General features: G+C 43.4%; 2 protein-coding genes across 3 annotated transcripts in view; both read right to left on the bottom strand.

Annotated features, from left to right (window-relative positions):
• The window catches only part of LOC128462334 (electrogenic sodium bicarbonate cotransporter 1), a 33,945-nt gene extending 22,557 nt beyond the window's left edge, over positions 1-11,388 (bottom strand). For both annotated transcript variants that reach the window (XM_053447692.1, XM_053447693.1), the window contains exons 1-3: positions 11,029-11,388; positions 5,951-6,024; positions 4,409-4,585 (exon numbers count right to left, since the gene is read on the bottom strand). In XM_053447692.1, the coding sequence (XP_053303667.1) occupies positions 4,409-4,585; positions 5,951-6,024; positions 11,029-11,048 (271 nt within the window). In that variant the 5' untranslated portion in view covers positions 11,049-11,388. The remainder of the gene's footprint in view (positions 1-4,408; positions 4,586-5,950; positions 6,025-11,028) is intronic.
• Positions 11,389-12,859: 1,471 nt separating this feature from the next.
• Positions 12,860-19,137, bottom strand: dck (deoxycytidine kinase). Its single transcript, XM_053447702.1, has 7 exons — positions 18,877-19,137; positions 18,489-18,604; positions 15,349-15,542; positions 15,034-15,181; positions 14,744-14,859; positions 14,304-14,403; positions 12,860-13,160 (listed from the first exon to the last, which is right to left on the bottom strand). Exons 1-7 carry the CDS (start codon positions 19,001-19,003, stop codon positions 13,134-13,136), a joined length of 828 nt encoding a protein of 275 aa, XP_053303677.1. The 5' UTR covers positions 19,004-19,137; the 3' UTR covers positions 12,860-13,133.
• Between the last annotated feature and the right edge of the window lie 131 nt (positions 19,138-19,268).

Below are 19,268 nucleotides of genomic sequence, written 5' to 3'. Positions count from 1 at the left end.
ACACTCGGAAAAAGCTTTTCTCAGAATATTCCCTTTCACTTCCTTATGAGGATTTGCAAAGACCGAACTGACATGGGAGAATTTATCACCTGTACATACTCATCTTCCTCCTACTCCTTTTGAGAATCTATACACGCATAGAGGTCAGCCGGTATTCACAATGAGTCCCAGTTATAGAACAATAGGGAGAGCCCCGATGTTTTGTTTCCTGTGCAAAGGGTTTTCCATTGTCAGCTGAAATGCTTACAGGTGTAGGAGAGTTTTGCAACAGTGCGGTGATGACAGAGTGGAGCGCTAAGACACAGAAGGCTATTTATGCAGCATTCTCTTGATCTACTTTACCAGTGAGGATTCCACAGGCCAATACTCAATGGCGTAACAGTGACTGTAACCTTTTAATCTTGACCAGGCTTAACTTAGAATGCTCGTTGTTAAAATAGTACTGTCGGAACTACGTAGCGGGGAAATCGAACAACTAAGCTACACAAAAGGTCAAGATCAATGTCTTTAACACACTGGAAACAGCTTTAGAATAAGGAAGGAGATGTGGCTTTAAAAAAAAAAAAAAAAAAACACAAAAGCATAAGAATGAGACCTTTGGCGCCCTTTGGCTGTCCGACTTGCGGAACCTGACTTTTCAAGCAACGTTTGTTGTCGCCAGGTGTACACAACAATACTCGCCACTTAAGCCCCATGACTAGTGTCATCAATGAAAACCAGGCCTTTGTTGTAGTTACACACGCACTTTAAAGTGGGCAGCTCCACGGGGTTTGCCACAATCAACAGGATTATAAAGATCTAGACGGAGGGCCAAACCGCAGAGTGGAGTGTTCCATGCACGCCGTCTGCCACTGTGTGTTTTGAGTCGGGGTGTCTGGCGTCTGGTACATGTCAGCCCATCCCACACCTCAGACTCTCTGGCTGTCACCTTGTGCTGCAGCTTTACAGTATGCAATGCTACACCGCCCCCCCCGCCCCCCCTCCTCTGAACGTGCCCACACATGTAGGGAACTAAACATAACTTCCCAGCTAAGGACAGATGCCGATCCAGATCGCATGATGCACTTCAATTATTCCTTGTGGAAGCAAGGGGCTTCCACTGAGGACAGTAGACGAGTTAACAAGATGCAACGTGTCCTCTTATTGAATAAAAGGGTGACACGTTAATGTGAAATTCTTTTCTGATCAACGGGAGGAAAATGGTTGTCCCAGTTGCGGGTCGAGCCTCAACATACAGCAGGGTCTGTCCGCTCCTTCAACCTCACACCACTGTTTACAGTTCAGATCTTCTGTGGAGATACAGCAGGGAGAGACCATGTGTGTGTGAACCAGAGGTCAGTTTAAAACCTGCTCCTCTGTTTAGTTTAGTCCCACTGCCTGTTGATGTGCAGTCTGATATGAATTCCATGGATGAGGCACCATCATCGCCGTTTACGTTCACACAAGTGTCCCCATGTTTGGACCGTGCACATTAAATGCTACAGGGTAAAGTTAGGCCATGAATTTAAAGCCACAAAAGACTTGTAAGTTCTGATTCATGAAGCAACAGACCCCTGTTCTGAGTTGTTATAGCCCAACTAATGCTCAGCTGATGAGTGAATAGTTGTGAAGACATTAACGGTTTCTCGATAAAAGTTATGAAACTACTGGAATATACAATATTCAATTAAAAATAAATAAATAAACTGTAATGAAACTTGACTCGTCGTTTCGGCCCCGTGACATCCAGATAGAGATTAATGTGAGCTAGACTCTGATCAGATCATGGTACCTCGGTATGACTAAGCACGCAGGCTGGTTTACACCTGAGCATGCCACGTAACAAGGAGGATTACAGCGTCAGGGGATTAGTCAAGTGCTCGTCTGTGAACTGACAGCTTGATGTGACCCTGACGTGATAAAGACAATCAAAGCCGGGTAAATAAACAAGGCGATGCGGTTGAACCTGGTGACAAATTCTTACCATCTAACATGCGTGTCATTTAAATACCCGATTCATTTCATTTCCTCAGCTAGACGTTATAGAGCCATTACTTCAACTGATGAGGTCGAGCCACATGGTTCAAATTACTGGGGAGCTAAGGGGAGCGCGGAGTCCCTCTCATAGCCTTTAGGGAAGTGGTACATCTTTTTCCAAATCAGAGGCCATATAAGGGGCCACAACTTTCCCAGAGGGGCAAACATTCATGCACAATTCCTGATTCAGTAAGGTTCACATTTAAGTAATTCATGGTTTACGGTTAGCTCCATTTTGAAAATTATTCCTTGTTCAAGCACATTTTGTACTTGAAAAAAAGTTCTGAAAATGATAACAAATTTGTCATTGTTAGACTTTTTTTTATTTGACTTAAGGCCGAATTATACTCGTGTTGCACGGACGCACGCACGCAAGACACGCAACACGCCCCTTTCGTGCCCTCTGGCGGCTTGCGTGCGTGCGCCAATTTTTCTAACTACACGACAAAACGACGCGAGCCTCACGCAGCCCGCAAGGCTTGTGATTGGTCTGCTTACTACATCCCGTCCGGAGTCTAGTTTCCGGTTTCATGCCCCACAATACGCGGAAATCACGGAAGATTTAGAAGAACGAATATGGAACAAATAGATGAGCACTTGGCAGAAGAGATCCGAAAGTATGACCACTTGTATAACCCGTCACTGACTGGCCGATTTGTCCGCCAGAAATAGGCTATGAGGAGCCGGAGTGGCGATGTAAATAAAGATTCGACGAAGAAGAAGACGTCTCTTCTTTGTGTGTTTTGTTATCGCAACAAAACGTTACTCCGCCTAGTGTTCTGGCGGTGAATTGCGTTGCAACATGCGCAACACGTGAGTGAAGCATAAACCAAAACGAGTCCGTCGATGCAGCTGCGTGGCCTTCCGCGGTTGCAGTCGCAGGACTATAATTAGGCCTTTATTAAAGGCTGACTGACAACGAGTACTTTAGGGGGGCCAATGAGCTGGGTCTAGTGCTCATCTGGCCCCGCCCCTGGCCCCGCCTCTGCTATAGGGGGAACTCCAAATCATCTTTTTTTTTTTTTTTTTTAATGAGAATGTTGCTCAAATCTTTTCTTATGCATCACCTCACACGTGTCATGATGCTGGAAAAGCTAAGATGCAAATATGTCGGCGTCTACATATTTTACGAGCTTTATTTGAACCTGATGATCCATGTCAAAATAACACCGGAAATACAAGTTCATTGACACCTTGAGTTTAGCGTGATCCTAAAGCAGCCTTCTGATAAAGTACGTGCTGCGGCTGTCATTGTCCACACACGCCCTGATGGAGGTAAATTCCCCTCTTCTCTTCCGCTCATTCCCATCATCCAGCTCGATTTTGATACCATAATGGTTACTTCCACCAAGGATGAGCTCAGGTGTAAATACCCCCCCCCAATTTCCAGGCCCCGACATTTTATATAGTGAATTCCACAATACTGATAATTGTTTGTCTTGTAAACAGTTTTTATACGGGCTGAATTGTTTGGCGCTCTTAAGAAAAACCACCACCCAAGAGGATTGTTTGGTGATATAGATCAAGGTGACAGCATGGAGAGCCCCACAAAATTAAATACACAAATGGGTGTCCTAACACTTTCCCACCTGTTAACACATTAAAACATCTTTTCTTGGACATCCAGCAGACATTGGCTAAACTGACTTACATATGAAGACTCTTGGAATTATAATTTCTCCTCCTCTACAAAATGACCGTTGGATTAAAGGTTCTTCCATGCCTCTTTTCTAAGCGCCAGTATAAGGAGAGACATCTGGTGTGTTTTCTCTTACAACAGGATGAGGACCCCAGGGACTGATAACAATCTTAATGTGCATTTTGCATCTCTGACATTTATTGAATCCTGCGTCATCACTGCAGTTATTCCACAAAATGAATTACTCTTCACCGGCATGGAAGTTGTTTTCTTAGGCCTCCTTGCAGTGCAGCAACATCCTCATCTATTTGCGTGCGACATCTTGAATGTCTGCTTTGCTCCCTTTTCCCATCTACCTGGTTTTCAGCGCCTTTCCCACAAATCCCACAAAGTAGTGTTAATCATTAAGGGGCCGGATAATACCCCTCTTTTATTTACTTTACACACTACAAACCCAATCCAGTGTCATTTTCAGATTAGTGCTCAACATGTTCCCACTCCCTCGCTCCATTAATTCTGTTGAGTGTAGGTTCCTGTCAGACCATTTATTTTTCCCTGAGCTTTCTTGGCTGTTGCCCCTCCCTGGCCTCCCTGCTCTGAATCACCACCTCCCAAGCACTGACGTCATGTAGGCTGGGATTTGTAGAACGCCACTTGATCTAAACCGGCATCTCAAGAGATTTATCTACTCATAATGTGGCCCCCATACATTGTACCCTGCTTTTGCCGAATTTCCCCGTTTATCCAACTCACTGAGAGGTTTGAGGATGCTGGTGGTGGATTCGTCTGCGGTCTCTCCATCCGACTTGTATCCCTCCGTGCTGTGCTCCGCTCGTTCCCGCTTCTCCTTGTGGCTCGACTTGCGTCTGTGTCGTCTCCTCCGCTGGTAGCTCTTGGGAACATGAACGCCGATGTACACGGTGTGATGACCTGCCAGAACACGGGGAAATCACAGGTCAGATTACACTCATTGTTAAAAGGAAATCTCATTAATCCTAAATTGCATCGCCACTGGAAGAACAAAAACAATGAGGGACCGATCGATCCGCTGTGATACATTTGCTTTTCATAAGACTCAAATTGTTTTTGATGATGAATCCATTCATTGACAATAGGAAACTTTGTTGCTCATTTCCCAATAGGGCATAGATAGCTTGTTGTCAGTCACATTGCAAAATTACACGAATGCCAACGGCTTCCTACAATCGCAGCTCTGACAGGAAATGACGAGTTAAACTCTCCAGGAAGTAATTACAGACACAGAAACCTCTCCCTGCTTGGATCGACCAATCTTGGATTGTTCCATTTAACCATGCATTCCACACACAGGTCTTCTGGGCAGGGTTGGGGGGCTTTAGTTCTAAAATCTATTCAACCCATGTTATTTGGGGGAGTATTCCATACGATTTTATTTCATTTGGAATTGTTAAACACCTTCAAGGCACTGACTCAGGTCTCAGAGACAGACCACTCAGTCAGGGGGGGGTATTGACAACAAAGGTGCATTCTGATGACAAAATCATCCCTTAATGTAATATTGATTTTAAGACTGGAACTATGCTCCTTTAAATAGAAATTTGAGATATGGCTTAAAGTAGAACCTAACGTGTAATGCTTCCACTTTATCTGATGTGTTTCAGTTTATTTGCGTGTTGTTATAATACATTTTAGATCATGGGCTGTTTGCTTGGGTTTATTGTACAGTTAGTTTGGATGGTATGACTAGCGCGCATGAGCTATCCAAAGACGTTTGTACAGCCGACTCCGCTCCATTACAATGTTTACTCTGTTGATTAATGAGCCTCATCACAATAACTAAATTCCAATCGCATCTATTTAAACATCACATTTTGTTGTTGCGTGTCTTGCAACACTGCTTTGTGGGTTTTCATGACATCTGTCGTGCGTCCCTGTGGTCAGCGTCGCTTCCTCAACTAAACTAGGATTCAGCAGCCCTGCAACTGACGAGGCACATTCCCATGCAGCCGAGCAGAGCTCCTTGCGACTGCGACACACAAACAGCTTGACACAAGGCCAAAAACCCTCTGACGTGGTTCTCTTTGTGTGCAGCCTTAAGTGTTCGTTTGTGAAATATGCGACCGTCTCACTAAATGCACGTGGGCGTCTCCAGATGAATTGTTTTGTGGCTTTCGCACTGGACAGGATTAGAACACTTGGAAGACATCCTCCGGCACAGAAATGTAACGCTAAACTGGACATTGTGAATCTTTGATAATAAAAGTGAGAACAACACTTGGGCAGACAAAAGGCAAAATATATTAAGGCTAATGTTACCTTCTACTTCCCCTTCGTCGCAGACATGTTTGACAAAGGAAGCCCCTCTGTCCAACACTGCTTCATCCTCCATTCTGCAAGAAAAAAGGGGGAAAAAAAACATTTAAATAAGAAGCAAGTTTACAAATATGAGAGTCAAACTAAACTATTTGCTTTCAGTAAATCTCATTATTATTATTTATTAGTATTGTTTTTGGCTTCTCTCTAGATGAGCAGACTGTGAAATGGGATCAGATAGCGGGAAGCAGTTATGGGTTGTTAAAATGAAAATACTGGTCCTCCATTTGTACATATTGTCATGAATTAACTTTAATTCAAACTGAAGAAGCCACAAATTTCTTAAGGATAAATTAATCTTCATGAGCTGTTTAAAAAAAATCTTTTTTACAAATATGCGAGTCAAACTAAACTATTTGCTTTCAGTAAATCTCATTATTATTATTTATTAGTATTGTTTTTGGCTTCTCTCTAGATGAGCAGACTGTGAAATGGGATCAGATAGCGGGAAGCAGTTATGGGTTGTTAAAATGAAAATACTGGTCCTCCATTTGTACATATTGTCATAAATTAACTTTAATTCAAACTGAAGAAGCCACAAATTTCTTAAGGATAAATTAATCTTCATGAGCTGTTTAAAAAAAAATCTTTTTAGAGATGATATTCAATAATATTAATTATCAACTGTCATATTTCCTTGGCTTATCATTTGTTCTGAAAAACGAATAGTGTTTCAATTTAAAAAAAAATCGTTATTTGAATCCTACTTCAAATAGTTACCATTTAAACACACTCCTGATAATGACCCCTTTTCAGCAAATGGTTATTCTGACAAGGAATTTCTTAGTCGACATTTACTTGAGGCTTAAAAACAAGGACTAAACACACGTTACAGTAATTACAATATTACTAAGTCATTTCTGGACTTCAATTATCACTCTAGTTTTTAATGTCTGAATTAAATATTTTGTACAAATATATTTGACGCAGTATGGTTTAAAAACATGTATTATTGCATAGCAAGGCTTTGAAATCAGTTTTCCAAGCAAGCATTTGCATTTCCCACATTTCTGATGGTGAGGCCCTCACACACACACACAAAACCAAATTGTCACCTGCTCATCCACCTTCACTGCTGAACAAATGACTGCATAATCAAAGAAAGCTTATTCCTTCAGTGAGCACGTGTATAAATTACGACGCTCCTTTAATGACTGTAAGATGAACCTTCAATATCATACTTGAATGACAGTCACACTGGTTCTTCTACTTCACAAACACAAGACTTCATTGTTTACTGTGAGGTCCCAAGGCTACTTGACCCGGAGTTTTCTCTGATCGTCGAGCCCAAATCTTCCTGGAAGGTTGGAGGGTAAAGTGGCTCCTCCAGTCCAGCAAAGAGTGGCCTAACTTTTGAAGCCTCAACACACGGGGAAACTCCAATCACACACGTAACCCAAGTACAAAGGAAACAACACGCCTTGTTCTAGAGAATGTGGCAAGCAAATTACGGTTCCAGGAAAAAACTTTTAGTTCTGAATGACTTATACGAATTCTTAAAAGCTAAAACCTCTAAGTCATGTAGTACACAATTTGCATATGCACGTACTGTACATATTGATATGCGTTTTGTATAAGTACACTTTGGCTGCACGATATATCAAATGTATTGTCATCGCAGTAACAGGCGAGATGTATACGGACCACTAAAGACTGCTTGAACAGTGATAAATCCATCCAATCAAATTTCCCCTCCATCACAGCAAATTTAATCCAACCACTTCATGGGAATAGCTTTTGCAAAACAGCAAATCATAAATGTTTGAATTCGGATGCGAATCAAGAATGTTGAATTGTTAATAAACATCTGGACAGTTTCAATTTGCTACTCACCAATCCCCAAGTGAGGTCCACACAGTCCCAAAAAAATGTGGGGATGGGAGCAGTGTACACAAACTACTAAATAAACAAAGTCAGGAAGGATACAACTTGTTCCTCTGCTTGCACTAAGAGCTAATCTGAATTTTCCCCAGTGGATACGGTATCTGGCCTTGAGGGAGATAGAGGTAGCCCATCATGCTGATAGCAGACCTAATGTTGATGCCACCGGCCCGAGATCAAATGAGTGATGACGGTCGGCTGGGCCTCGCGCCAACATTTACATGCAATAGTAATACTGTGATTAGCCTCTGTAGCCTCCTTTTGTGGCCCATTGTTGCTCACGAAAGAGAGAGGTCAAGTTCCCACACGGAGAGGGTTGGCGCTATCGCTGGACTCCACATTTCGGCGTGTTGTGGTTGTACGCTATCTTTATTTTCCTCCAGGACAGAGTGTACAGAAAAATAACCACCAATTTCAGGGAGCTGCCTTTGTTGCGCCGTTTTCTACTCGGAGCTCATGTATCGCAGGGACGGCGGTTCAGGGGACGAAGAAGAGAAACATCCAAAAGTATCAAAAACAAATAGGAGTTATTTTAATCCTTTCTTACACAAACATTGTGTATTTAGTATTTTGGGAGAATCTTAGACATGTGGGAAGCTTTCTAGGAAGGCAGCCTGGTCTAGTAGCGTCAACCTCTGCAACAGGTGAAGTGTGGGGTGTGTGTGTGTGTGTGGGCCGGTCATGTAACATAGAAAGGTCTTCAGAAGACCGCCCGGCCACACTGAAGAGCAAAGGAAGCTCATGTTGCAGGTTTAGTGCTGCCACAGCACCATGTTAATCAATCCACACATTAAACTGCCAGGGGAGTTCAAGAAGAACGGACGACTGGTCCGGATCGACAGAAGCAGATTGGTGAAGAGAGGACAAGAAACATTACTATTGAGACAAGTTTCAGCATTCGCCTGCAAAGTCCAAGTGACTTAGGCTTCATTTAAAAATCAGGTAGCTGCAGGCAATACAGAGGATAAATCTACATCTTGTGTATGAAAGCAGAGAGCAGATAGGATCCTAGGACTCCGCGTTCGTCGTTCTAAATTCCGGAAATCTTCTTGATCTTTTTTCATTTGCTGCTATGACTTCCAACTGTGTGATACATTTTTTTTTAAAAAGAGAGAAAAAAAAAGCTGGGTGAGGGTCAGGCTGCATCCATCTTGCACTGGCATACAACCTCACTGCTTCTCGGTGACCTCGTGAAGAGTGGATAAACCTGTCGGTGCGTGAGGAGCCTGCGGGATCAGCTGCCCAGGGATCATCGCCATCTCTTTACAGAGTGACGCACCCAATCCCACCAGGCCAGGTTCACAGTGCGGGTAGGTGCCCTCAGCGCAGGCAGAGAAACAAGCAGAACTCTGGGGTTTTATGAACATTAAAGCGAGTCCCCACATCAAGGTATCAGATATTAAGAAACACCGGAAGGCTGCAAAGGTAGCAGTATGAACATTCTTAGTCACCCCCGTGATGGAGAGGGACCAGAGGCTGGGGTCAGTTTGAAGTCAGATACTTACAATGGACCAATATGTGAATAATATTATCTTTGTTTTATAGCATATGTCAAGGTATCAAAGGCCGCTTTACAGAACTAGGAGATGAGAATAAAAATGAAAAAAAACCAAGCATATGAAATAACATTAGAAAAGGAAAATAAAAAGGTGGCAATGTTTAATGAAATGTTAAATATCCAAAGTATTGAAAATGCCATAGAAACCTCTCAAACTATGCTTATTGTATGGTTCTCATTTGAGGAACGACAGTGCAATATTTTCACAGAAACCTCTCAAGTCCACAGGAGGTGACTGATACTGAAGGGATTAAAAAAAAAAAGCTATTTTGAAACAAGTAATTTGTTATTTTAGAACAACATATATGCTGACGTGTGAACAGAATTTTAAAAAGTCTGTTTAATGAGTATATTGTTGTGTTCCATGTTCTTGGTGGTGAAGGGTCATCTGATGGGTCTGTGGCACAGCTCTGTGTTTGAAACGTGTCCAAAACAAAAATCTATCTAATCAGACTCTAATCGGTCATTTCATTTGTTTTGGGCTCCTGTACCGACTTTATCGTTTTTCCTGTTTGCTGTTTGCATGTCTGTTTGTTTTATTATTTTAATAAATGCTTCCTCTTCCTCTTAACTGACTTTAACTCTTAGGTTCTGCAAGCGTTAGTGGTCATTGGTTTGTATTAGGCCACTGGTTACTTTTACATGCACATGTTCTACAGCTTCTGTCAAAAGTGAAAACAAATTATCAAAACACTGATATAGGTTTACATATCAGGTTGTGTAATGGGATTTAAGAAGCAGATCAGACAGAGATACCGAATGACACGTGCCATATGCCTGGCATTGTTTATGCAATTACTGAACAGGGCAGGTACACCTTAACTTGAAAACTTTTGAAAGGGGACGGGGAAGTGGATGGCTGTGTGATTGCACAGTGCATTGGAGATTTCCAGTCAGCACACAGAGGAAGAGTCATCCAAGCAAAAGTATCCTGCCCCAAAAAAGAAGAGGCAGGCATTTCCCCATTGCAACTCGTATTGCGCAACAACACCGGTTCCAGACACGTACATTTCCGTGTTGTATCCGTGCAGTCGTTGCGCAGCGTGGACGCACACGCTGCCCCACGTTGGATATGGATTTCTGGAGTGTCCGCTCATTGACCACATGGTCTGTGAGGCGCACACACACACGCACAACTTTATTCATAAAGTCGCACCAGACGCTTGAGAGACTCGGAGTCCAGCACCTGGCCTCTGCGCCCTGCGTCTCTCTAATCGATACCGACAGGTCGGTGGAAAAAAGATTACCGAGCCGGCTCTGCCAGCCAAGAGTGTCGCTCGCATGAATCAAACAAATCCTAACGTGATAAGGAGCCAAACAAACAGGCTTTACATGTGTGAGATAACGTGCGAGTGAACCACTAAACCGACATGTGCCACCCATTTACGCGCAGAAAGTCCTCTAATGGAAACTTTGAACGTGTCCAGCTCCAGATTCATTGGTGAATGAACCTCACCTGGAGCCATCACTCCTCCACCTGGATAGGAAGCGGCCACACGGCGGGGACTACAACCCGCAAGGTAAAGTTTCCTCACGGAGCTGCCCGCTGAACGAGGAAAGTTGGAGAAGGTCGTGAACTTACTTGTTCTTCTCGGAACTCATGGTGACGCACCGACGACCAGCCTGGACTCCTGCGGTCCTCCTGCTCCCGTCAGATCACCTCTTGTAGTCGGGTGTTTGGGAAGCTCGTCGCCTTCTCTGGAGCTGTGGCGCTTAGCAGCTGAGCCAAAGTTAACAAAGCGGAGTCGTGGCAGGAGTTTCTCTCTCCCTCTCGCAGGAAGGACTTCTCGGGGACTCCGCAGGTCGAGTGTCACGCGTGTGGCGCGCTCCTCATGTCGGGCTGGACTCGCTCAGGTTGTGCCACGGTCACATCCCGGGGTGGAAACTGTCAGGTTTGGTGTCTCGGTGGAAGCGTGCGCGGAGACTCTGAGTGCGCAGCGTGTCCCTCTCCATATTTAAAGTGCCATCCCTCCTCCTGCGTGACGACACCAGGAGGAGGAGGGTGTCTGAGGGCGGAATGAACAACAGCTTCATAGATGAGAATTATAACATTCATTTCATTCTAAGGTTGTGTATGGTAAGTTTCACATCCATAAATCTGGAATGGCTGATAGTATCCCCAATATCACAGGATTTATATCTGAAAGAATACTACTGCAGTGTCCATTGTAAACCTGCCTGTTTGGAATTGGCTGTTCTCTTGTTCTGTGTTAATGCTCTGGAGCTACTTTAGAACTATTTCTTGTCATCAGTGAGTCCTCATCAAACAGTGCTACGATATACTGTCACTTTTATATCGTTTGTGTGCAGAGCTTTTTATGAACATGGTGCAGAGTGAAGTTTGAAAACTTTGCGTTCATCCCACCTGGTTTATTTGCAGTGAAGATACACATCTCAGACTGAAGGCACACTCCCTTCTACAGAGCACTGGTTGCCATTTTTAATTCACTTTTTTATATTAATATTGAACTTTTCAATTGTCCATGGCCAATTTCTCGGGTAATTTACAAAAATCCTGTCAAGTGTGAGGTCAACGAGATAAACGGTTTTCGTGAGAAATGCGTTCCACATACAGACGCTTTGTGGAACAAGTAGGTAGATGAAGCCCCTCAAACTAATAGACCATGAAAAAGTAACAAAACTATCCAAATGTACAATCAACCTTTCAATGAGCTAAAATAGTGTGTCCCCCCCCACATTTATTATCTCTTCTCATATTTACATTAATGTTTTTGACAAATTGTATGCATGTACTTTTATTGGTTTTTCTAATCAATATTCATTTATCTCCATTACTGTACTGTCACTTACAATGGTTATTTCTGTGTTGAGCACATATCTGTGGTGTTGGTGTGTATATATATAAATATATATATATATATATATATACACAAATGTTTTAATGTTTCAGAGAGTTAGGGTACAACTCTTCAGCTTGTGAAATCTCTATATTTTCATCTTGAAAAGGCATATTCAAAATTCAAATAACAAAACAATAATGCCCGGGGCAACTTTTTTTGTTATTCAGGTGTTAATTCCACATCCAACAAGTATAACAGCAAATCATGTTGTGTATCATATTCACCTGACACTTGAGTTTGTGTATGGAGAGTACACGCAGAGCTTGAACATGTACTGTGGTTAGTTGTCAAACACACACCGCACCAAAGAGCCCTGAAGCTTTACCTGCTATAGTGCCTCCTCATCTCAGTAATTATAGAGGCATTAAACGTGAACATTAAAGCACCTATTTCAGGGAGCCTAAGCCGAATCCCATTGGAACTACCTGGTAAAGCTCAGCAAACCAAAATAGCTGACTGAGGAGCTGGTGTGGGGACTAGCGCCACCTGCCGGACAGAACTCTCACTTTCACAGGAGCTACACGTCACCAGGACACATGAGGAAACCAAACGCTTGGAATAAGTAAAAGGTTTATTGACAAGACACCAAAGAACAAAATAAACGCACAAACTTTCTCATTTACACACACTCAAATTGATAAATACACAACATATGTAAAAAAAATAAAAGCCGTTAATGAATTTAAAAAAAATGCAACAGGCCAGATCATTTTTAATGATTCTATATAGAGAATGGAAACAAAAGAAAGTCAGAGTTGATGCATTTCATTGCTTTAAAAATTACTCCACTGTTTCTTCCAACGGCCCCAATCTTGGATTTCCATCTTCACAACGTGCTCAGGAACTCTTTCACCTGAAAAAGAATGACAACAGGAAAACTGTTTAACAAACATCACAGTCTGAATTTCCTCTGTGTAGTTCATCCTGGGTGACACGCACCCCAAAACAAGACTGTTTATATCAATTTTGAAAAGCTGTGTGTGTCTGTGCCTGGTTCCCTTTGTTGTCTGATGACATTTGAACGGGAGTGAAATCTTAAAAAGCACCCGTGTTTACCGTTAACATGAAACTGCTACATAAGCAGCTCTTCAGGCCTCATTACCACAAGTGAAACCTAGGTGCATGTGGGCGTGTGTCTGTGGGTGTGTTTCAGTATCAGAACAATCCATCGGATCTGCATCTCCACAGACATATGATAAATACTTTGACGTGAGCTTATACGCAACCCCAAAACAACAATATACACACATTTCCACAAGTTCCACACTCGGTCACAATATAATAACATTTGGTTACAAGCTAATGTCCTAAATTTAAATACAAAGTATAATGAGAAAAAGTATGAAAAGTAAACAGTCATTGTTGAGGTAGAAGTCACTGCAAAAATCGTCACTAGATCTTTGTATTTCAGTCATAAAAGTTGGAAGCTTAATCTAACAAAAGGAGAATAAAACTTTTTTGAATCCTGTAAACTTTAGCTCCACGTCCCTTTCGAAAGTTTGTTTAAACTTTTTGTTTTGGTGTTGTTTAATGGGTTGTCTGTAAAGGAGAAACCATTTTAATAATTTTGTTACGGTCTTCTCCAGGATCCCTGAAGTCCAGTAAAAAGACCTGTTCTCCTGGAGGAGTCGGGGGGTCCAGAAAGTAAAAAGTATCATAAGCCATCACGATCCTGTACTCTCTAGGGAATTTTCTGTCATGTCCACAGCCCGGCTTTATTACGTGTCAGCTCGTAAAACAAATCTTAACTCCAACTCCTTCACTACTTCTGCTATCGGGCTACTGGTCACTGGTATGTTGGCATGTTGACGTCCGATTGTGGCTCCTAATTGATCTAATCTTTTTTATTTACATGAACCGGTTTGATGGTATACCAATTTTGCACTGCTGGGATTAATACAGTTTTCTGAATCTGATGGAATATCTGACTTGAGAGAAATACTGAAGCCTTGCACGACCATTTCAGATATTTTAAAAAGGCTTCACTGTCACTCACCTTTTCCATCATGTCAGTGCTCTTGTTGTCATTCCCCTTGAATTCTTCATTCACATCTATGGTCAAGACGGGAACTTTATTGAGATAGTCAAACTCCATACTGTGGAGTCCAGAGAGGAAGACAGACATCGTGTTAATTCACTTCCAGGAAACAGCATCCATACTTTGTATTGAATATCTTCAAAACATTTGTGCACGCTGAACCGAATAAACTACTTATTTATGGCCTCATCTATTTCTTAAACAAATTCATGCAGCAGCACAGATCACATGGACCTTAAACTATTTCCGTCTCCGCGCTGCAGTCAGACTATTGCATGCATGTGGTCTTTTTCTAAGAACAAAGATTCTTCAGATAATCAATGTGGTGAAACTAAATTGTCTACAGTGCATTCACTGTCTGGTGCAAATACGTCATGAAAGCCCGTGTGTTTGCTCACTTCATGGTCTTGTGCTGCAGCCAGCTCTCGTGCTTGAAGTGGAGCTTCTCCAGATACTCCAGTGGGATTTCTTGCTCCTCTTCTCGGCCTCTCATGTGCAGCCGGTCTAAACATTTCTAACACACACACACACCAAAAAAAAGAAAATTGATTGCATCTTACATCAGTTCCCTAAATCCTCTCTTCTGGCCTTATGTGAGCTCAGGAGAGGAAAACAGCCATTATCCAAAACAGCCCTATAACGGGATGTGCTCGAATAACAAAGCAACTGTGAGGGGGGGGGGGGGTACCTTAGGTGACGCTCTCAGGTAGATGATACCATCCAGCTCGATGTGCTTGCCAAACTGGCTGTGCAGCCAGCCGTGCCAGTCCTGGTACACAGACCACTCCGTCTCATTCAGACACTCGCTCTCGTAGAGGTTGGCAGCAAAGATGTACCTGTGACATCAGGGGGGGGGGGGAGAAGGAAAGAACTGATTATCCTTAAAGTGGAAATTGTGTACACTTTGCAAAACTGTCGATCATCAACAAACCTAATAAACGCAAACAGTGAGTGCATTGAGTGTCTCAGAGATTCTGAGATTCCTCATTAACGTCTCTGATACCTGTCACTGTAGATGGAGCGCTCGAAGAACTGCACAGGATTCTCAGCTTCCCGCAGCTTCCCGTTGGCCGACTTCATCTGGGCGCGCACCCTGCTGATACAGGCGTAGCTCTGGAACGTGTAGGCCCACCTCTCTGGCTTCTCGTACATCAGCTGCAGTATGTTCCCGCCGCTCTTCTGCGATGTGCTCAGCTCCTAGTGTAGCGAATAATTTTTTTTTTGTTGAATTGTATTTTTCCTCATGAACTGAGAAGGGTGCACAAATCGTCTGTAGTCACTGTTTAATGTCCACATTCAATCTAAACAAGGACTTTGACATTCGTGTTCCAGGTCATATGTTCACTATATTAAAAGGGCATTGGTAAAATTGACATTTTCCATTATTTACAGTGGCTGCTTAATATCTACAGACTAAGCTGTATGAACAACAAACACAATCTTAACTGACATTTTAGAAAAGTACGCGCCATTATTTCTCGCTGACATTACCATGGTCACAGACCGTTCAAAAGTGTTCGACAGTTCAAGAGTTCAACTGAGCCATTTTTAAAGACCACAGATATTTAAAAACCTATTTCCTGGTCATAAAAGTCAGAATGACGGCAAGCCAGAAGGGACCCAAATATTAAGTATACAAGTGTTTCTGTCAGTACATCACAGCTAAGATGCAGCAAAACTTGACAAATGGATCAACTCAAAAAATATATAAATAATACTTAATAAGGGTTTTTTTTAAGTTAAAGTCGAAAGTTTTAGGTTTAAACCTGGTGTAAGATCTCCTCAGCCAAAGCACTTCAGCCACTCACACTTCAACCACAAAAGCAAGCAGTCGTCTCTTACTGACTTCAACATAATGCTGTGTATCTTTTGATTACTCTTCAGAAAATGCAACAAATTCAAGTGTCATCATCATCAAGTATCAAGGATTAATAAAACCTTAGATGATATAAAGCAAGAACCCGAATGACCTGTTAGAGCTACAGAGACGGTGATACTGAAAATATGGGCGTGTTGAACCATTGAAAATAAGTCAGTGAGGGTGAGGCTGCAGCTGTGTGGGAGGTTAGAGATGTTTGCCACGATGATGGCATGTTCATCTGTCCAGAGTGGGACCATCTGTTGCCCTGTGTGTGTGTGTGTGTGTGTGTGTGTGTACACGTGCATGGTATAACGGTAACCGGTGCAGACATAAGTACAGATGGCAGCTGCACTCTAAATACAGATGAACACTCTCCCCAATATCTTAAACTGGGAACTGTGTGTGCTGAGGAGGATCATCATATATTTGACATCATCTGTTAAGCAGTCTTTAAAACTTAGCGAAGCAAAAACACAATAACCCGATCGTTGTTGTCGCCTGATGCAAAACTGCTCAACAACCTTATCTGAGGCGTTCATTCAGCAATGTGGATCATTATTTATGCGTTTTTTAAACTGGAGGAGCATTGTTGTGTTATGTGTATTGTATGTGACATCTACATTCTAATTCCACTAATGTCGGTCTTTCTGTGGAACCGTTCATCATATTGGCAACTGGGGTGTTGTGCAATTTGGACACATGATACCTTCAATATTCATTAAAAAAAAGCGGCCGATTTAGCTTTATGAAAAAACATTGACGATAAAACCTTCCCTGCAGATAAACCGGGTGGGATGAACACAGAGTTGTCCGACTTCACTCTCATACACTGTTTATAAATAAAGTTCTGCAGACAAACAATAACAAGTGAAAGTGCATTGTAGATTTGTTTGATGAGGTATCACTAGGACAACGAATAGACCTGAAGCAGCTACGGTGCATTAGGACCAGAGAAGAGACAGACACGGACCAGAGAACAGACAGACACGGACCAGACAACAGACAGACATGGACCAGACAACAGACAGACATGGACCAGACAACAGACACACGGACCAGACAACAGACAGACACGGATCACAGAACAGACAGACACGGACCAGAGAACAGACAGACATGGATCACAGAACAGACAGACATGGATCACAGAACAGACAGTCATAGACCAGACAACAGACAGACACGGACCAGAGAACAGACAGACACGGACCAGACAACAGACAGACACGGACCAGACACGGACCAGACAACAGACAGACATGGACCAGACAACAGACAGACATGGATCACAGAACAGACAGTCATAGACCAGAGAACAGACAGACAAGGACCAGACAACAGACAGACATGGATCACAGAACAGACAGACACGGACCAGAGAACAGACAGACATGGATCACAGAACAGACAGACATGGATCACAGAACAAACAGTCATAGACCAGAGAACAGACAGACAAGGACCAGAGAACAGACAGACAAGGACCAGACAGACACGGACCAGACAACAGACAGACACGGACCAGACAACAGACAGACATGGACCAGACAACAGACAGACATGGACCAGACAACAGACAGACATGGACCAGACAACAGACAGACATGGACCAGACAACAGACAGACACGGACCAGACAACAGACAGACATGGATCACAGAACAGACAGACACGGACCAGAGAACAGACAGACATGGATCACAGAACAGACAGTCATAGACCAGAGAACAGACAGACAAGGACCAGACAACAGACAGACACGGATCACAGAACAGACAGTCATAGACCAGAGAACAGACAGACAAGGACCAGAGAACAGACAGACAAGGACCAGACAACAGACAGACATGGATCACAGAACAGACAGTCATAGACCAGAGAACAGACAGACAAGGACCAGACAACAGACAGACATGGATCACAGAACAGACAGACACGTACCAGAGAACAGACAGACATGGACCAGAGAACAGACAGACAAGGACCAGACAACAGACAGACATGGACCAGACAACAGACAGACATGGACCAGACAACAGACAGACATGGACCAGACAACAGACAGACAAGGACCAGACAACAGACAGACATGGACCAGACAACAGACCAGACAACAGACCAGACAACAGACAGACACGGACCAGAGAACAGACAGACATGGATCACAGAACAGACAGACACGGACCAGACAACAGACAGACATGGATCACAGAACAGACAGACACGGACCAGAGAACAGTCTTCACTTGTTGTGATGATTGAGAACAATGACGCTGTAAGTACCTCGAAGTCACTGCTCTCTGTTTGGACGTTGCACCACCTGGCGATGGGCTCCGGTACTACCTCCCAGTCCCCGCTCTCCTGCTCCAAACAGCGCAGAAAGGTGGATTTACCCGCCGCTGAAACACACATGGACAGCGGTCAGCCACACCACTAAGGACACACACACACACAGAGTCACACACAGGAGCCATGGAGGAAGAGAGGCTGCTGCTTTGGGAAAGGAAGAGGAAGCAGTTTGGCGGCAAACGTTTACAAATCAGGAAACAAATGGCTAAATGAGCAGTGGCATCCCGGGATCAGTAGGTTTTACGCACAGAGACACAGTCTGATGTTCCGCCAGCGGTTCAAGCTTTAAAGTTAGATTCAAACATGTCATGTCGCTTCTCACCGATATTTCCCTCCACTGAGATCCGCCGGATCCGTTTCTCCAGCGAGTCGTTCATCGGGTCGTTCATCGAGTTGTTCGGTGAGTCGTTATGTGAGTCCGGGCAGCGTCTCTTCGGGGTCAACGACATTTTGTGCGCAAACCGCGTCTTGTTGCTCGGTAGAAGTGAGACGGCGCTTGTGCTGGAGGAAAAGGCTCCTGGTTTTTTAAAGTTCGGCGGCAACAGACGTCAGGAAGCGCGGGTTTGACTACGTCAGTTCCCGCGTGGTCCCCGCCCAGGAAGCAGCTGCAAGACACACACATCAACAGCCACAAAGAAAAACACGCACACACACATACACAGTCACACACCATGTCACATACTCATTCACAGACACAGTCACACACCGCAGTAA

Source organism: Pleuronectes platessa, chromosome 19 (genome assembly GCF_947347685.1).
Source record: "Pleuronectes platessa chromosome 19, fPlePla1.1, whole genome shotgun sequence".
NCBI lineage: Eukaryota > Metazoa > Chordata > Actinopteri > Pleuronectiformes > Pleuronectidae > Pleuronectes > Pleuronectes platessa.
Note: the sequence above shows the minus strand (reverse complement) of the source record. Positions and strands in the feature narration are given on the sequence as shown.